Source organism: Mastigoproctus giganteus, chromosome 1, assembly GCF_048544385.1.
Source record: "Mastigoproctus giganteus isolate SK-2022 chromosome 1, ASM4854438v1, whole genome shotgun sequence".
Classification (NCBI taxonomy): Eukaryota; Metazoa; Arthropoda; class Arachnida; order Uropygi; family Thelyphonidae; genus Mastigoproctus; species Mastigoproctus giganteus.
In genome coordinates, this window is record NC_143575.1 from 71,250,052 (window position 1) to 71,271,077 (window position 21,026).

At 38.2% G+C, this 21,026-nt stretch overlaps 1 protein-coding gene across 3 annotated transcripts in view; it reads left to right on the forward strand.

Moving 5' to 3' along the window:
• didum (dilute class unconventional myosin) overlaps nucleotides 1-21,026 on the forward strand; it is an 814,019-nt gene that overhangs the window by 192,186 nt on the left and 600,807 nt on the right. For all 3 annotated transcript variants that reach the window (XM_090373351.1, XM_090373360.1, XM_090373369.1), the window contains exon 10: nucleotides 17,761-17,892. In XM_090373351.1, the coding sequence (XP_090229477.1) occupies nucleotides 17,761-17,892 (132 nt within the window). The remainder of the gene's footprint in view (nucleotides 1-17,760; nucleotides 17,893-21,026) is intronic.

Consider the following 21,026-nt stretch of genomic DNA (forward strand, 5'->3'; position numbering starts at 1 on the left):
TTCTGGAAACTTCTCCTGTTAATTTTACACTATGAATCCTGGCCCGTTTTTTAAATTTCTCGAACCAACCACGAGAAGCCCCAAAGGTTTCCGTAATTTCTTCAGTTTGTTTAGATTTCAGGTGATTAAACTGGAATATTTTTTTTATGTTAAATGGGGCTTGAAATTGCGGACTTCGTTATCAGAGGTAACGTTAACCGAGGTATGCCTGTAATTCACAATTGAGTTGTCAGCTCTTATACCATCAGGGTAATTACCCACTCCCAGATGAGGGGGCCAAATAGCCCTGAAATGGCCATCTAGTGGTACTCACTGAGAATAAGTAGTAATAGGCTTCTCTACTGGAGAAGTGTTACTTATTTGAGGTATAATGAGATAGGCAACTTGATGTAAAGGAATTCACAAGTTACATAACATTTCATTTCGTTACATAACATCTTGTATGTTATGTAATTATGACATTGCACAGTTTCATTTGGTTTACTCTGTATAGAAATGATGCTATTGCACTAAGGAATATATGGTATAACTTATATGAGTGTAAACTCTCTTTCAGTCTTAGGCTTTTTAGCCCCAAATCCCATATGTAGAGAGGGCGCTGACTCTCTTTTTGAAAATTACAGCTGTGAATTACAGGCTCCGAAAAAGCGATGTGTTTGCCATTTTATTTACCTAATTGTTATTTTATATTGTACTTTATACATAGTTTTATAGTTCTAGTTATGCTGGTTATTTTTATTTTTAATTAAGATAGAGTTTTTGTAGATTACTACTTAATATACGTTAAACCGTTTTCGTTTGAATTTTGCAGCCATTGTTTTTGTATAGAGTGGTAGGGAATTCAAATTTTAATTGTGGTAACTAGGTAGCTCTAATGTAAAATTATATAGCGTAATACGCATCACTGCATTTAAGATTCTATTAGGTAGTGTAGTATTGACAATTAATTAATTAAATTTATTGATCTTATTAAATTAAAATATCATGCCCCAGACTAGAGCAGCAAAGCAATGGGCACAAAGTGGCAGGAGTGCTGTGACTCAGGGGAGAACTGCGGGGGAGGCGAGTCTCCAACGCATCACAGCCTAAAAAAATGTGCAACTTGTGAAAGGTTTGCCGAACCCTCTGGAACAGAACATGATCTAGCCAAGGAGGATGTCTTTGTGTGTGCTAGGTGCAGAGAGTGTCTAGAAATTAGGCGTCAACTCAGCGTTCTAACGGGCATCTATGAGAGCTTGAGGTGTAGAGTAGATGCCCTCGAAGAAATTAATATGAGGAGCCCGTCAACTCTCAGTTGCCCAACTCAATGCCAGAGCTCACTTCTGGGCATCAGGCAACACAGTGGAAATCTCCAAGGCAGAATGCGCGGGTCCCAAAGGAGTTAGTTATTGTTGGCGATTCTATTGTTAGGGAGACGGGTAATATATTGTGTAAAAAGGATAGACGGAATAGGACCAGGGGCAAAAGTTGATGACATTGTAAAGCATATATCGTCTTTTAAGGGCACAAAAGGTGATATTGTTGTTCATGTTGGCACTAATGACATTAAGAGTAGGAGATCTGCAGATTTACTTGACAAATACAGATCAATGTTGCAAAAAAGTCATAAGTCAAGGTTAAATTTGAAAGTGTCTGCAATTCTGCCCAGACACGATAGGAGGGAGTACATGATGAGAGCCTTGTCAATCAGTTTGGCCCTGGAGGGAATGTGCAAGGCTCAAGGGCTAGAATTTTTCTCAGCATGGTCTGTGCTTGTTAACAGGAGAGACTGCTTCAACAGGGATGGGATACACTTAAATAGAAAGGGTGCAAGAATATTTGCTGATGCTATCGAGGCAGTGTTAGATGGGTCAGAAAACTGCTAGCTTGGGGGATTCACAGACTGAAAGGTTAAAAGTAGCTGCAGGCAGAGGTAAAGGTGATTCTTGCACTACTTCTATTAGAATAAGCACTGGCCTGGAGTGAGGGGTGCTGGGGGTTTCAGGGACTGATGGCAGTCATCATGAAACAGGTGTGTATATGGGATGTGTTAAGGTAACTAAGAATAAGAATAGGTGCATGTATACTTGCATGTTTACCAATGCTAGAAGTGCAGTTTTCTTTCTTTTTTATGTAAACCCCAAACACGAGAGGTATTAGAACCTCTCGGAATAGTACTTAGTACCGTGCTTGGGTTGGAGGTTGAGAAGAAGAAAGAAGATATTTGTTGACATTGGACTTGAACTTCCGTAGACTGTAATTATCAGGAAATACGTATTAAGGAAGGTTGTTCCAGAAAACAGCAGTTGAATGAATAAACGAGGAAGATGAAAAGTTGGTTCTGTGAGTTTGGAGTTGGACAGAAAATGGATGTTGGCTGGTGGCGGCACGTGTTCGGACTGTTTTGAAAGAGAGAGCGGGACTTATAGAAGCCAATTCAGAAGAACAGTGCCCATGGAAGTATCTGTAAAAGAGGCATGCAGCAGAAACAGTACGTCTATGAGAAAGCGAGTGGAGAGACTCTGTTAGAGATGAATCACTGATTAACCTAACTGCCCTCTTCTGAATGGAATCGAGATGCCTGAGAGAGGTTTTGGGGGCACCACCCCAGATGTGGGAACAGTATTCCATGGCAGGGCGGATTTGCGATTTATACAGAGTGAGCAGCTGTTTGGAAGAAAAGTAACGCCGAGAGCGAAAGAGAAAACCAAGTTTTTTAGATGCAGAGGAAGCAATATTTGTAATGTTCTTGTGCCAAGAGAGATTAGAAGTCAGGGTAATCCCCAAAAGAGATATATCATTTTGCCTAGAAATCGGAGTGTCACAAAATATAAGCATAGGAGCAGAAGAATCCTTTTTGTGAGATATAAGACAAAACTGAGTTTTAGAAGGGTTGAAATCAACTAAGTTGTCTTTGCCCCACTGAAGAATTACCTGAAGATCGGCATTTAAGGAATTGGTAGCAGATTTTCGAGACATTGAAGCTGATTGAGCAGGAAAAGGTTTCTCAAAATGGAAAGTGGAATGCAATGTGTTATCATTGGCAAAACTATGGATTGGATTTCCAGTCAATGGAAGAATGTCATTAAAATACAAGAGGAAGAGAGTGGGGGAAAGAACTGAACCTTGGGGGACACCGGCATTAGTGGAGAAGTTAGAAGACAGAGAGCCATCTACCATCACCCTCAGTGAGCGATCAGAGAGAAAACTGGATAACCAATTACTAAAAACAGTTGGCAAACCATAAGATGGAAGCTTGTTTAGAAGACCTTTATGCCAAACACGATCGAAAGCCTTTTAGATGTCAAGAGCAACTACTTGTGTTTCACCGAACCTTTCCATTGAATTAGTCCATGAATGGGTAATATAAGCCAGAATATCACCAGTGGATCGACACTGACAGAATCCATACTGGCGATCGTTGATCAGATGGAAGGTTTCTAGGTAGTTTAAGATCAGATGGAAGGTTTCTAGGTAGAGTTGGCGGTTAATTGATTTCTCCATTACTTTAGAAAGAGTAGAAGTAATTGCAATGGGACGATAATTGAATGGGAGGGATTTGTCACCCTTTTTAGGAACTGGCTGGATATGAGCAAATTTCCAAGCAGAAGGAAAAACACCTTTGGAATAAGAAAGTGAAAAAAGGCGGCAAAGAATAGGAGTAAGTTCAGGAGCACAGGTTTTGAGAACAAGTGGAGAAATACCATCAGGACCTGGAGCTTTCTTAGCATCAAGATTCGTTAAAATCCTTCTGACATCCTTTTGACGGAACACCACAGTGGTCATTGAATGGAGCGTGTTGGGAATTGTTTTACAAAGATCATTAATACATGAGTTGGAAGAAAAATGGGATGCTAGCAGGTCAGCTTTATCCTTGGCTGAAGTGAGAACAGAACCATCTGGGTTGGACAGAGGTGGGAGCAGAGATGGGCAAAAGTTGCGGCCAATAGCTTTGGCAAGAGACCAGAATGCTCGGCTACCATTAGGGCAAGAAGCAAGTTTTCTACTCTTAGCCTGTTCAAACTCTAGTTTTGATTGATTAATAACTGCTTTACAATTGTTGCGAGCTTTGGTGTACGCAGAAAATGAAACTGGAGAATTAGAAACAAGCCAATTATGATATGCAACATTCTTCTCTTGAACAGCCTTAGCACATTTATTGGAAAACCAAGGTTTAGATAAAGGGCGAGATTTTAAAGTGGAGTGTGGGATAAAGGATTCCATTCCTGCAAGAATAATTTCACTGACACGATCTGAGCAAACGTTGACATCAGAAGTTTTGAAACAGTAATCCGACCAAGGAAAAGAAGAAAAGAAGTCTCGTAGGTCATCCCATTTTGCATTCTTGTAATGCCAAACAACACGAGGTTCGGAATATAGGTTCCATTGGAGAAGAGACAATCACCAAGTTGTGATCTGAAGTGCCTAAAGGACATCTCACTTCGACCGCATACTTAGAAGGGTAGTTTGTGAGAAAAAGATCAAGCTTTATTGGCTGTATGATTAGGATTGTCGGGTATTCTTGTAGGTAAATGAACAATCTGTGCAAGGTCATTAGTAATTGCAAAAGACTCAGCATCATGACCAGCTGGGTCGGTGTGACTAGAAAACGGAAGCCAGCTGGAGTTGTGAACATTAAAATCACCAAGGAAAATTACCTCACTGTTAGGAAAGTTGGACTGGAGAAAGTCAAGTTGCAAAGAGAGTAAGTCAAAGAGCTCCAAGTGATTAGTGGAGTTGGGAGAATGGTAGAGACAACAGATGAATTTGACACAATGAGGTAGAGAGATTTTAAGCCAAAGAAGATCAAAGAGAGGAGATTCCAAATTGCGAAGTCTCTGACAGGGAATATCAGAACGGACATATGCACAAGTACCACCTTTGCGGTGAAAGGAATCATACAGCGAATAATTTGGGCATCTGAGATGAGCAGTAGTTGAATCAACCGATAACTTAGATTCTGTCAGATAAAATTACATGGGGTTTGGTTAGTAAATAAATTTGATGAATTTGAAGTGTTGGTCAAGACATCAAAGGTGGATATTGTAGGGATATTAGAGGCTTGGTGTCACACAGATATTAGGAATGCAGAATTGGAATTTGGGGAGTGCAATATGTACAGAAAGGATAGGAAGGGAGGAGATGTTATGCTGTTAATTAAGAAAAACATGAAATCAAAAGAATTGCATCCAGTTAATGTAGATGGACGGTGCACTGTTGATTCAGTTTGGTGTGTGACATAAGCACTGCGAAAGTAAAAAGAGTAGGAGTGTGTTATAGGCCTAATGACTCAATTGTTCATTGTACTCAAATGAGTACAATGAACAAATGTACGATGCCTCCGTAGCCAGGTGGGCAGGAGCAGCAGTGTGTAGCAGATTCTACTTAATTAGACCCGGATTCGAGCCTGTGCCCACCAAATATGGAGGATGCGGAAAGGTCAGGGATTGACCACCTCATATCCCCGGAGCAATATGGCCTTAGTTGCTAATGCTCCTAAAAACCAAATAACAATCAAACAATTGTGCAGAGAAGTAGAGTGGGCTTGGAAATCAGAATGTCTTATAATGGGGGATTTTAACTTCCCAGATATTGACTGGAACTTGTGGGTTGGTCAGTCGCACACTAGTAAGACTTTTGTATATTTATTGGATGATTGTTTTCCGCAGCAGCATGTTTGAGAGGCAACCAGAGAGAGTAATACTCTTGATTCAAGGAAGTGAAGCCAGTCGACATCACTGGACAGTGCAGTGTTGAGTCAGTTTGGTGTGACATAAGCATTGGGAGATCAAAATTGAGAGTAGGAGTGTGCTATAGGCCTAATGACTCTGATGAGTATAATAAGGAACTGTACAGGGAAATAGAGTGGGCCAGTAAATCAGAGAGTATTATAATGGGAGATTTTAATTTCCCAGATATTGACTGGAATTTGGGGGCTGGCTACTCACGCACTAGCAGGGCTTTTGTGGATTTATTAGATGATTGTTTTCTACATCAGCATGTTCGGGAGGCAACTAGAGGGAGTAATACTCTTGATTTGATTATCAGCAGTGATTCTTCATGCATTAAGAATCTGCAGATAAATGAACCACTAGGTGGCAGTGATCACAGTGTGCTGAAGTGGGATTTACTCAAAGAGGTAACTACCATTAGGGGTAAAGGGAAGGGTTATTGCTTCCGTAAAGGCGACTACGATGGACTGAGACAGTATTTAAATTCTATACAGTGGGACCAACTGATGATGTTACCAACAGCAAATTCAAAATGGGAAGCATTCAAAGAACTTATCTTGGAAGCTACTAGGCTTTACATACCAACTAAGAAATATTGTTCAAGGTTTAGGCCAAAATGGATGTCAGATGAACTAATGAGGCATATGGCAGAGAAGAAAAATGCATGGGATACTTACAAATTAACACATGACACAGAAGCCTATGATAGATACAAGTTGATATGCAACCAAGTTACAAAGGAGGTTAGGCAGGCGAAGGCAGATTACGAGAAATCCTTGGCAAGGGATGCAAAGAAAAACAGCAAAGAGTTCTTTACTTATGTAAACTCTAGAAGGAAGGGAATGAATCAGATTGGTCCACTTGATATTGATGGGTCAACTGTTGATGATCCTGCTCAGGTAGCTAACAAACTAAATGAATATTTTGCATCGACATTCACACATGAGGAGTTATTCAGCAAGGGGAAAGCCAGAGGTGTATTCAACTCTAGCAGTAAGCTACAGAATCTTGAAATAACTGGGAGTAAAGTGAAGGAGAAACTGTTGAAGATAAACACAAGAAAGGCACCCGGGGTGGATGGGATCTATCCAGTTATATTAAAGGAGGCAGCAAAGGAAGTAAGCAAACCCTTAGCCATAATTATGAGAGCTTCCTTGGACTCAGGGTAGGTACTCATAGACTGGAAATGTGCAAATGTGACCCCAATTCACAAAGGAGGATCAAAGGCTGACACAAGTAATTATAGACCTGTGAGCTTAATTTCTGTTCCAGGAAAATTAATGGATGCACTGGTTAAAGAAGCACTGCAGGATCATTTAGACAAGACTTCAGTTATAGCTCAGACACAGCATGGTTTTGTTAAGGGGAAGTCTTGCCTGACCAACTTGATTGGATACTATGATGCAGTCACAAAAGAACTGGATGCAGGGAATAGCTTTGATATTATATACTTGGATCTTAGAAAGACTTTTGATACTGTTGCACATGGAAGACTGCTACACAAATTGGAGCAGTGTGACATTGGAGGCAAATTGCTGCTATGGATAAAGGGATGGTTGAGGGGGAGAAGACAGAGAGTGGTAATCAATGAACACTGCTCATCGTAGACTAATGTTATTAGTGGAGTCCCTCAGGGCTCAGTGTTGGGTCCATTATTGTTTTCTGTATTTATAAATGATATTGATGATGGTATATCAAGCTTAATGTCCAAGTTTGCAGACGATACAAAGGTTGGCCGGGTTGTCAAGGAAACTACTGACACTATGCTGCTGCAACAGGATCTGGAAAGATTGAGCAGATGGGCTGAGAGGTGGCAAATGAAGTTTAACATTGACAAATGTAATGTACTACACATGGGAAACAGCAATCCCAGAGCAACGTATCAACTCTGTGGTACTACACTGACAGTGGTAGAGAATGAAAGGGACTTGGGGGTGGTTGTGCAGGCAGATATGAAGTTCTCTGAGCAGTCCAGACAGGCTGCAAGAGTAGCTCATGGAGTATTGTCAATGATATACAGGAATTTTTCCAGCAGGGATAAGGAGGTGATTATTCCATTGTATAAGGCAATGGTCAGGCCACACCTAGAGTACTGTATACAGGTCTGGAGGCCTCGTTTCAAGAAGGATGTAGAGCTGCTGGAATGAGTACAGAGAAGGGCAACAAGATTAGTGAATGGAACAAAGGGGTGCTCTTACGAAGAAAGGCTTAAGTTTTGCAAATTACAGTGTCTGGAGACTAGGCACCAGCGAGGTGATCTGATAGAGGTGTATAAAGCCTTGAATGATTTAAGCATGCTCAATGCTGATGGGATTCTTCCTCTAGTTCAGAAAAATCACCTGAGAGGGCATAAATTTAAATTGAGGAAAGACAGATGTAGGATAGACGTGCGGAAATTTGCCTTTAGCCAGCGGGTGGTTGGTTGGTGGAACAGACTTCCATCCCTTGTGGAGGTTGATAGCCTAAATAAGTTTAAGGCTCAGCTGGACAGGTATTTTGAACGAACAGAGGGGTGAAGTGGAAGTGGGTTTTTTTTTTTTTTTTTGGCTGATGCTGCATAAGCTTGCTTTCTTGCATCAAATGCCTCTACTAATGCTAATGCTAATGATCTGATTATCAGCAGTGATCATTCGTGTATTAAGAATTTGCAGATAAAGGAACCACTAGGTGGCAGTGATTACAGTGTACTGATGTGGGATTTACTTAAAGATATAATTACCATCAGGGGTAAAGGAAAGAGTTTTTCCTTCTGTAAAGGTGAGTACAGTGGTCTCAGACAGTTTTTAAATTCTGTACAGTGAGATCAACTGATGATGTTAGCAACAGCAAATTCTAAGTGGGAAGCATTCAAGCAATTAATCATGGAAGCTACTAAAAGTTTCATACCTATTTAGAAATATTGTTCAAGGTTTAGGCCTAAATGGGTATCAAATGAACTAATGAGACTCGTGACAGAGAAGAAAAATGCATCGGATGCATATAAATTATCAGGCGACACAGAAGCCTATGACAGATATAAGTTAGTCTCTAATCAAGTCACAAAGGAGGTTAGGCAGGCGAAGGCAGATTAGAAGTCTTTGGCAAAGGATGCTAAGAAAAACAGCAAGGATTTCTTTACTTATATAAACTCTAAAAGGAAGGGGATGAATCTGAGGTTTGAAAATGCCAGAAGGTTATCAAATTGTAGCAGAGTGCTTAATGATTTTGTAATTACTGAGAGCAAAGTGGAGGAGAAATTGTTGAAGTTAAACATAAGAAAGTACCTGGGGTGAATGGAATCTATCCAATTATATTAAAGGAGGCATCAAAGGAAGTAAGCAAATCCTTAGCCATAATTATGAGAGCATCCTTGGACTCAGGGGAGATCCCCACAGACTGGAGATGAGCAAATGTATCTCCAGTTCGCAAAGGGGGATCGAAGGGTGACACGAGTAATTACAGACCAGTTAGTTTAACTTCTGTTCCGGGTAAAATAATGGAGTTACTGGTTAAAGATGCATTGCAGGATCATCTAGACCAGGGGTCAGCAAACTTTTTTCACGACAGGCCAGATAACCGAGAGATTGACAAGTTGTTGTTTGTTTGTTATTTTGGTTTTTAGGAGCATTAGCAACTAAGGCCGTATTGCTCCGGGATATGCGGTGGTCATTCCCTGACCTTTCCGTATCCTCCGTATTTGATGGTGATGGGCACGAACCTCGGTCTAATCAAGAAACGTGTGCTACGTACTGCTGCTCCTTCCCACCTGGCTACGGAGGCGCCAGATTGACCAGCACAGGCCGTATTATCATTTTGTTTAATATGTACAATTCAGTAAATACAACAAAAATGAAGACAACAAATATATTTATTTACAAATACACAAAATGTGTAAAAATAAAGAATATATAGAAAAATAAAGATAGCAAATATATTTATTTATCAAAAACTTATCAAGGAAGGCGACATTAGGAATAAGATAAGCAGAAAAGATTAATGTGATTTATGGAACTGGCATTTAGCTTTTAAAATATCATCAGTGTTTGCTTTTGAATTGCTACACCCAACCAAGAGAATTGCCTTTAAATGTTCATCACTCAGCCTTGTTTGATATGTGGACTTTACATATTTCAGTTTTGAAAATGCTTGCTCACAGACATAAGTTGTCTGATGCCATACCAGAGGCAAATTTCTTTAATTTTTTAAACTCATTATCAAATAAGCAGCGATAAAATTCTATAAGATTTCCTTCTCTGTGTTTCTCTTTCAATAGGTCATTTGCTTGTAAATCAATGATCTCTTAACTGTAGTTCGACTGGCATGTCATCAACATTACAATGAAACGAATTGTGAAACAAAAGAATATCACTCTCAATTCTGTCGAGGTCTGAAAATCTTTCCAAAAAATGCGTTTTTAAGTCATTAATAATTTTCTTTGGAAACTCGAGATTAATATCTCCGATTTCAGAAAGAAATTCTTTGAAACACTGAAAATGAGAGAAATCTCCTCTTTCTAGTTGTGCTTCAAAAAGTAATAGCTTTCTTCGAAATCCTTTAATGATTCGGTAAAGGTCACAGATAAAGTTGTCCTTTCCTTGAAGTTTTAAATTCAGTTGGTTCATGTGAGATGTTATGTCAACCAAAAATGACAATTTTAATAGCCAGGTAGGATCTGATAGAAGTAGCACAGTGCGGGGCGGGCGGGATGAATAGACTACACGGCTAGATCTGGCCCGTGGGCCGTAGTTTGGTGACCTCTGATCTAGACAAGACTGCAGCAATAATTCAGTTTGTTAAGGGAAAGTCTTGTCTGAAATTTGATTGGATATTATGATGTGATTACAAAGGAACTGGATGCAAAACATAATTTTGATATCATATATTTGGATTTCAGGAAAACCTTTAAATTCAGGAAGACTACTGTACAAATTGGAGCAGAATGGTATTAAGGGTAAGTTGCTACAATGATAAAAGGATGGTTGAGTGGGAGAAGACAGAGGGTGGCAATCAATGGGTGCTGCTCTTCATGGACTAATGTTATTAGTGGAGTCCCACAGGGTTCTGTGTTGGGTCCACTGTTGTTTTCTATATTTATCAATGATATTGATCAGGCTTAGTGTCGAAGTTCGCAGATGATACACTATGTGTAGAAGTTGTCAAGGTTGTGAATGACAGTAATGGCAGTGTGCTACTGCAACAGGATCTAGAAAATTTTGGGCAGATGGGCTGAGAAGTGGCAATTGAAGTTTAACCTTGACAAATGCAAAGTACTGCCTATGGGTAGAAGTAACCCCAGAGAAATGTACCAACTGTGTGGTACTACACTTAGCTTGGTAGAAAATGAAAAAGACCTGGGAGTAATTGTGCAGTCAGATATGAAGTTTTCTGCGCAATGCAGACAGGCTGCCACGGCAGGTCATGGGGTTTTGTCAATGATATACAGGAATTTTGCTAGAAGGGAAAAGGAGGTGATTGTCCCTCTGTATAAGGCAATGGTCAGGCCACGCCTTGAGTACTGCGTACAGGTCTGGAGGCCTCATTTTAGGAAGGATGTAGATTTGCTTGAGCATGTACAGAGAAGGGCAACAAGATTGGTGAGGGGAATGAAGGGATCCTCTTACCAAGAGAGGCTTAAGTTCTGCAAATTGCAGTGGCTGCAGACTAGGCACCTGCGTGGTGATCTGATTGGGGTGTATAAGGCCTTGAATGGGTTGAGTATGTTAAATTCTGATGGGATTCTTCCACTTGTTCATATTACGAACCTAAGGGGGCATAAATTCAAATTAAGGAAAGACAGATGTAGAGTAGATGTGTGGAAATTTCTTTAGCCAGCGGGTGGTTAATTGCTGGAACAAACTTCAATCTGTCGTTGTGGAAGTGGATAGGTTAAATAAATTTAAGGAGGAACTGGACAAACATTTAGAGGGAATGGTTGTGAGAAATTTTTTTTTTTTTTGGCTGATGCTGCATAAGCTCATACACTTGCCACTACTACTACATCAGATGGAAGTTTGTTCCAGCAATCAATGAACCGTTGGCTGAAGGCAAACTTCAACACATCTGTTCTGCAACTATTCTTCCTTAAGATGAATTTGTCCCCTCATATACATAGTCTGAGCTAGAGGAAGAATCCCATCATCATTGAGCTTTCTCAATCCATTCAAAGCCTTAAACAACTCAACCAGATGGCCTTGGAGGTGCCTAGTCTCCAGATGCTGCAATTTGTACAACTGAAGCCTTCCTTGGTAAGAGCACCCCCCCCCCCCCCCTTTGTTCCCTTTACCAATATTGTTGACCTTCTCTTTACCTGCTCCAACAGCTCTACATCTTTCCTAAAATGAGGCCTCCAGACCTGTGTGCAGTACTCAAGTGGTGGCATTATCATTGCCTTATACAATGGAATAATGACCTCCTTATTCCCTACTAGCAAAATTCCTGTTTATCATTGACAAAGCCCCATGTGTTGTCCTGGCAGTCTGTCTGCGCTTCTCAGAGAACTTCATAATTACTCCTAGGTCTTTTTCATTTTCTACTACCCTGAGTGTAGTACCACAGTTGGTAAGTTAATTTGGGATTACTGCTACTCATATGTACTACTTTGCATTTGTCAATGTTAAATCCCAATTGCCATTTCTCAGCCCAACTGCCTAATTTTTCTAGATCCTGTTGCAGTAGCATAACATTATTACTGTAATTCACCACCCTGCCAACCTTTGCATCATCTTGAAACTGAGACATAGTCTGATATTCCTTCATCAGTATCAAACAGTTAGTTGAAAACCTTTCTGCTTAGAAGTATTAAGCAGAAATATACTTCTGTCCTTCTTTTAGTTTTTTATCATTCATTCCATACATTGAATGTTTATTGAGGTGTGTGAATAATGTACTTCATTATGTAATCTAATTATTTGTAGATAATTGGATATATCAAACTTTTCAGTCACTGGGAATTCTATGATCATAAGCAACAGGATAAATTTGAAAACCATAAATTCTCTGAGTGCATAGTAATGAGAATTAATAACCAAATAACAATAGTTATGTTCATTCATACTTTAATTTGTACATTGATAACAGTTTATTCTGATGCTGATTGCATACTTAAAAATTTCAATAATTATAAAAACTAAGCATTTCGGGTAAAATAAAGTTAGACTGATTGTACTGTTTTTTAATTCAGTAATTACCACATTTCCAACTACCTGAGTGCTAGCATTCTCACTAATCATAATTTCATTGTAAATAGCTGCACTAGAGGGAAGTATATTAACAGTTGAATAAGTACAAGCTAGCCATTATGTGATTAATTTAAACCTTTATAATGACATGTGAGTTAAACACATCTCTTCACTTAAATATAATTTTTAATGCTAACTATTTTAAGCTTATATATCTCTCTTACCATTTACCTATCTCAGTTCCTTAATATTCTAGCTATCATCCTTAACAATAGCTTGATGTTATGCCTAAACATCTCGCTAGGTGTTATTTCTTATTAACTACTTTGAGTTTGGTGGCACGAGACTCAAGGTTGTAGATAGGGAAAAACATCTAGGGGTAATTACATCTGATATGAAGTTCTCTGCAGTGCAGACAGTCAACTAGAACAGCTTTTGAGCTCTGCCTTTGGTATAGGAACTTTGCCAGTCGGACAAAGAAGTGGTTATTGCACTGTAGAAAGTAGAGGTGGCTGAAATCAGTAACTCTGAGAGCTGTACATGATAACCTTCGAAGGCTTAAGAGTAGTAAGTTGTGTGAAGTGCATATATGGAAACAGATTGTACTCTTTATGCTTTGAGGTGTCACCTTAAGTACCCAGTGATTAACAAATCAAGCAATCCCAGCTTGATATGGAAAGATTAAAGCAAGACTTTGTTTCTTGGAACACAATGATAACTTACTACATTATGTGCTCAAAGCTGAAGCTCAATTCTGGTGTACCATTTTCTGCTCCTGTAGTGCTGCTCTATAGCCATACTGTTCCAGTCGTAGAGAAAGAGGAAACCTAGTTAAAACCCCCTTACAAACCCCCAGCATCTTGAAGTCGACACAGACCTATTTATACTGGTCATACTTGATCTTCTGTAACAGCTGCTTCATGTCTCCATCCATTTTGTAGACCTTCTGTTGCGCACTGTTCAATAATAGGAACAGAGTGTGCAACAAGCATCAATGGGTGTATGTTCCCATTGTGAAGTAATGCAGCTTTGAAACTTTTACTTGAACTGTCTATGAAAAGATACCATTCTTCTGGGTGTTGACCAGTACCAATTTCTTTATAAAGACTATTCAAACCAAAACAATAGCACAGGGATTCTGCAGCATTGCCAAAACATGCATAATTGACATATCTTTTTCTGTATGTGGAAGTCTTACAGCTAGGATCCATCTTAAATGAGATGTTAGCAGAAATCTTTCTCTCTTTGCACTGTATTTGGTTAGACTCAAATCTAACCAAATTCAATGCAGAGAGAAAAAAATCCTCAAATCTAAACTCTCACTGTGTCATCCAATTTTTGCTGATTAGAGTAATGCCATTTTACTTGGACAGACTTCTGTGCTGTAATCCCACTTATTCTGTCCACCAGATTCATCATCCATTTCTGAAGGCTTTTCTCTTGAAAGTGAATTAGGAATTGGCATATCTTCATGGGGCACCATAGCAATAAGGAATGGTATTCTGGGGTACATTATGGCATTTTGATCCACAGACTTTTTAAACTTTTGACATATTTACCATACAAAAGTAGCAGTTGTCATGGTGGTTTGTGGGTCCCTCTTCATATTCGAAGTATAACAAAAGGCATACACTTATGATTGCCACAAAACCATCCTTCTAATGTTGACTTGCAACCACTGCAGCAGAGATGAAGTGCCCACACCTCATCTTGATCACCTGTAGGCATATCAAAATGGGCTTCATGTGTATTGCAATACTTGGCACTTCTGATGCCATGCTCTACCTGCTTCAGTCTTATGTAATACCCATACATAAGACTGAAGACATAAGACATTATGTAATACACAAACATAGTAGAACAAATTTGGAGGTAATTCACCCCTTCATTTGATAGCCGGAGTAAACTGGGGGGGGGACATATAAATACTACAGGTTCTTATATATCACAGTTACTACAGATGTATATCACTGGTACCCACTTATATAATATATATAAATGTTGGAGAAACAAAACCTTTGATTGCCACCAAAATATTGACACTAGTGAAAAACCAGTGACACTATTGGATTTCACATAGTGTTATCAGAAGGAATGGGTAAATGGATTTTTTTTTTTTTTAGCTGATACATAAGCTTTGCTTCCTTACATCACTTTGCCAATAGTAATATTCTTCACAAGTTTTCTGTATTATGCTAATAGCTTCACAAATAAATTTCCAGAAGTCCCAATTTAAAATATGTATCATATTTTAAGCATGTCATATAGTAAAAATTACCAGGGATAGGTATTCATGATGGCACTTTAAAACTTAACATAGATCTACAGTATAATTTTTTATGTATAATCAAAAACTAAAAATCAAAACCAAATTTTGTGACTAAAATTGAAGAGCTTATTTTGAAGAACAGTGTTTTAAAGTTTGACTCAGCAACAGTACATTGAAAATTTTTTCCTTGCTTATATGTTGTTGAAAAGGGGATATGAAATTTAACTCTTTGCAGTCCAGCATTATTTTTCACTGTCTTCCCGTGCATTCTAGCTCTTTGTCAAAAAAAAAAAATATTCTGTCTCTGGCACGCCCTTCTAACCACTAGTGGTGTGCAGGTCAGAAGAAAAGTACTCCCCACTCATTTTCCCTTTCCTCTTTTTTTTTTTTTTTTTTATCTTCTTCTATTTTTTCTCCATCTCTCTTTTTTTCCCCTTTACTTTCTGCTAATGTATGTGATCTTCATGTCACATGTCCTGAGACACTCCTTATGTTATTTCCTTTACTTTCAAAATTTCTTTGTAATAGAGTATACTTGAAAAGCTCCCATGGCTATTTTAATTTCTTTTATGACGTTTTATTCATGTGCCTTTATTTATTTATTTATCTATTTATTTATTCATTCATAGCTGCTGACTCTCCAGATTTATGATGGAGAAGCCATCTTTCTGACTTCATTTGATCCTTCTCTGTTATCTTACCATTGTACTGGAGTTGTACCATAGAGTTTCTTTCTGTTTGCAAAAAATAAACTGCATTGAAATTGAAATTTTTAAAATTCTGTGAAATTTTTTTCCCTTAATTTTATTAAAGGTTTTATCCATAAAATATACTGTAAATAAATTTAATTGGTTGGCATTACTGGTATTTCTGGCCAAATTTAAGATGCTGTTTCTCTGTATAACAATATTAAATGTAATAGGAGCTTTAAATATAAACTTTAAATACATAAATTGTGGAAAAATAAATACATTGTGTTCAATAAAATGCAAGAAATCTTACCTTAAAGTTTATGGAATCTTATATGCACACTGTATTTACAATAACAATTTGCAATGTCATTGATTTTTAAATCCCTAAAAATCACTAAATGTAGTGTAAGCCGAGCACTCTTCTGAATCCAGTGTTTTTAAAATGTCCAATTTTGACATTTTGAAAAAACAAGAATACAACAAAAAGTTTTTCTGATAGCTTTTCCCCTTCACATTATTAACACTTTCTGATTCACTTGATCTCTTTGGGGCCTTTTTTTTTAAAGATTGGTTGAAACTACGTACATAGTAAACTAAAACCAATCATTCGGATACAAGATGCACGTAAACAATGTAAACCAAACCAAAACTAAACTAAACTGAAGACAGCATTTCTGAGTAGTACTACCAAGCAATACTAAGAAATGCTCAAGCAACTCCCTGTCAGGAAATGACAGTTCCTAAAGAGAAGTTTGATAAACAATGCTTCAATAAACTTCAGCTAATGAGCACCTCGCAAGCAGGCACTCCCCTTTTCATTAACACTGTGCTGAGCAGGATTATGTGTTGAAGTGTATATTTTTATAATAAGCAAGAAATGGTGCAGTGACTGCTTTGATATATTTTCCATGTATAGCATTAATGGACCACAGCATATTACAGTTTTGGACACAGGAAACTTGTGGCAGTACAAATGGCTGCGGAAAATTATCACAAAGATGTAAATTATCCATGGATATGAAAAATAACTTTTAGGCAATAAACAGACAATTTTCAGAATTTCTCCTTGTTGTAAATTGGAGATGCTTTGCACCATTCCCAATTTCAAAGCTTTCAATCAACTGCTATTCACAATACTTGCCCTTTGAAGGCAAGTACTGCAAATAGCAGTTGATTTAAAAATTGAACTGAAAAGCATTACATTTTTTTTTTTTGAGAGATCTCGCAGGCACACAATCCTCTCCTAATGGGTAACTCCTCCCAACGCATTTGGAGTGAATAGCACTGTTCCTTGGGAACAGACCACAGTTGAGGGGGGGGAGAGGTATAAAAAATACAGAGTGCTATGATGAACAAGTATTAAGTGAATCATGCTGTAGCGGGGGACAGCTGTACTTAGAATTCCAGATTAGCAGCAGTAAAAGAAAATGGCATATGACTTGGTCACTGTTACAGAATTAACTACCTAACCAGCCATAAGACACTGTAACTCATGTTGAAGAATTATAGTTGTATTTTGTTAGAAATAAGAGACCCCCATGTCTGATTTCATTTTTCACTTGTTATCTTTGTGGGAGTGGGTTAGCATATTTCAGGTTGTTGAGTTAGTGCTGTAGTGCTAATCCAGGCAACCAGCCCAGCCTCTAAATGGTTGCAATTTTTGGAATAATTTTAATTGTATACTTTGATTCTGTTTTAAAATCTTTAAATTTAAATTGCATTGATTGTAATTTTTTTTCAGTTTTCAGATTGTAAATTTATGTTCAGTTTTCTTTTGAACGCAGTACCTCTCATATTGAATTGAATTAAAGTTAAAAAACATTATTGTACTAAAATTGAATAGTGTATAATTATAATACTCATGTTTTTTACATACTTAAATATATATAAATAAATTTATATAAATATATATAATTTTTTTTTTTTTATAGCCAGATGATCCTCACCTAGTCATCATGACAAACCTCTTAGGAATTGACTGTGATCAAATGAGTACCTGGTTATGCAACAGAAAAATACAGAGCATGAGGGAAGTATTCACAAAACCTATGAGATTAGATGAGGTAATTTTAGAAGGAAAAAATCACACTGAATTCATGTGCATGCATTTATGTCTGTATGTATATGTGCTTTCGCTCAATAATTGTATATATGTACATGTGTATTCTGCTATAATGTGGAAATGATTAGAAAGTAATTGTCAAATGCAAGAATGTGTTTAATTTACAAAAGACAGATGGTACTGAAGATTAGTAGTTCATCTCATTAATACTAATGAACAAGTTATGCTCTGCTCTGTTATTTTAATTTGTTCATTTTACAATTTGTTTTGAAATCTTCCATAAATTAAATAAAGAATACAGCACTATGTAATTGAATAAAATAGTCTTTCATCAAGCGTTAAGTAACTTAGAGGAAAACCATTAATTTTACACTGTAGTTCTTAATGATATTCACAAATATTGGGCACTTTTTTTTTTTTTTTTTTTTTTGCGAGCATAAAGTTATAATTGTTTCAGTACCTGATGTTATCAAGTACTGTCAGGACAGGAGGTGAGGAGGAGTAATGCTCTTAGCTAAAAAGCACATAGAATCCAAGGCAGTGAACCCAGCTAACAGAGGTGAACAGTGCAATGTTGAACCAGTTTGGTGACATAAGCACTGCAAAATCAAAGAATGAGTAGGAGTGTATGACTTAATGCAGTGTTTCTGAACCTGTGTTGCAAGTATGCTTCAAGTGTGCTATGGAAAATGTAACTTTAAAAAAAATTAATAAATCCAATTTTTATAATAAAAATTGATACAAACGAAAAAATGAAACTATCGAATGATTCAAACAATCTGAGCACCTTTTTGTAATCAATGTGACATCACATTTTGATTCCTAGTACTAGATCTGTTCACCTATATTACACAAATAATAAGTGTATTATTAAATACACCTTGTCGTGGTCCTTGAGGTTGTCACAGAAATTCACTCAGATATGCCAGACAAGCTGTACTTGCTAGCTGGGAGTCTAAAATGCTGATGGAACTGATATTCGGGTGACACTCAAGTCAAGTGGACCCAATTTCTGCGAAGTCCGGACGGTCTGTGACAGCCAATTACTCTATTACTATACATTGTTAGTAATTCTGGGTATAATCAGCATGCACAAGCACACGTGGGCAACCACCCAGGTGTGAACCAACGTAAGCAGGGGTCGAGGTGTGGTGCCCACACCACACCACATGGAGGAATGCCACCCCTATGTGTTACCAGGCAATACTAGGTGGTAGATGACTCTCATCAACTGGTGCAATACCACCACTGTGCTTATTGGAGGATTGAAGTGGTGGAACCCATGTTTAGTCTCCAGAGCTATGTTTTGGTCAACCCTTCCCCATCTCTTCCATCACACAGTATGACTGATGACTTTTGAGGTTATGATGGACATCATCGCGAGATCCAATCTTCTTTACATTCTGAGGGTACAGCTCTAAAACGGTGTTTGCGGGCTGGCTGCTAGCTAGTACACTAGACTGAACCTATTCGTAACTCTTTAGGAGGCTTCTGGATCAGCTAGTGTATAATCTTACTCCCTCTACTCTGCCAGATAGTGACTGGAGGGAGTCAGAGTAGTGTATATGCGGGGGCAATTGTGAAGGCCATCCTATTTCAAGGATCTGGGTATATTCTTACCATGTGTATGCCATATCCAAAAATTTCATTACTACATACAGTATGTACCCCCCCCCCCCACCTTTTCTTACTATTGAATACACCATGAATTGTCAAACTAATAGAATAAGTAACTGCGAAAAGATCTAAACCTCCCAAACACTTCCTAGTTAATTTCACAAATATATGTGGTCTCAGTTCTAATCTCAACAACGTCCATTTCCACTTGCAATCTGCCAAACCCCATGTACTTTTTCTGACAGATTCTCAGTTATCGGTTGATTCAACTACTGCTCATCTCAGTTGCCCAAATTATTCGCTGTATGATTCCTTTTGTCTCAAAGGTGGTACTTGTGCATAGGTCCGTTCCGATATTGCCTGTCAGAGACTTGGTAATTTGGTATCTCCTCTTTTCGATCTTCTCTGGCTTAAAATCTCTCTACCGCATTTAGTGAAATTCATCTGTTGTCTCTATCGTTCTCCCAACTCCACTAGTCACTTGGAGCTCTTTGACTTCTCTCTTTTCAATTTGACTTTCTTCAGTCCAACTTTCCTAACAATTTTCCTTGGTGATTTTAATGTTCACAACTCCAGCTGACTTCCGTTTTCTAGTCACACCGACCCATCTGGTCGAGATGCTGAGGCTTTTGCAGTTACTAATGACCTTGCACAGATTGTTCATTTACTTACCAGAATACCAGACAATCCTAACCATACAGCCAACGTGCTTGATCTTTTTCTTACAATCAACCCTTCTAAGCAGCACCCATTGAGGTGTATAAGGCTTTGAATAGGTTGAGCACGCTGAATTCTGATGGGATTCTTCCACTTGTTCAGGTTATGAACCTAAGGGGGGGCATAAATTCAAATTGAGGAAAGACAAATATAGAATAGATGTGCGGAAATTTGCTTTTAGCCTGTGGGTGGTTAATTGCTGGAACAAACTGCCATCTGTCGTGGAAGTTGATAGATTAAATAAATTTAAGGAGGAACTGGACAAACATTTAGAGGGAATTGTAGTGCAAATTTTTTTTTTTTTTTTTTTGCTGATGCTGCATAAGCTCATATGCTTGCTTTCTTGCATCATATGCCACTATTACTACTACTACTACTGCTACTCCAACAAGTACAAAGTTGAAGTGAGGGGTCCTTTAGGCACCTCAGATCACAACTTGGTGATTGTCTTTTCTCCAATGGAACCTTTATCTCACGGCTGTTCTCAACCTCATGATGTTTGGCATTACAAGAATGCAAAATGGGATGACCTGCAAGATTTCTTTTCTTCTTTTCCTTGATCGGATTACTGTTTCAAAACTGATGTCAACATTTGCTTAGATCGTGTCAGTGAAATTATTCTTGTAGGAATGGAATCCTTTATCTTACACTCCACTTTAAAATCTCATCCTTTATCTAAACCTTGGTTTTCCAATAAATGTGCCAAGGCTGTTCAAGAGAAGAATGTTGCATATCGTAATTGGCTTGTTTCCAATTCTTCAGTTTCATTTTTTGCCCACACCAAAGCTCGCAACAATTGTA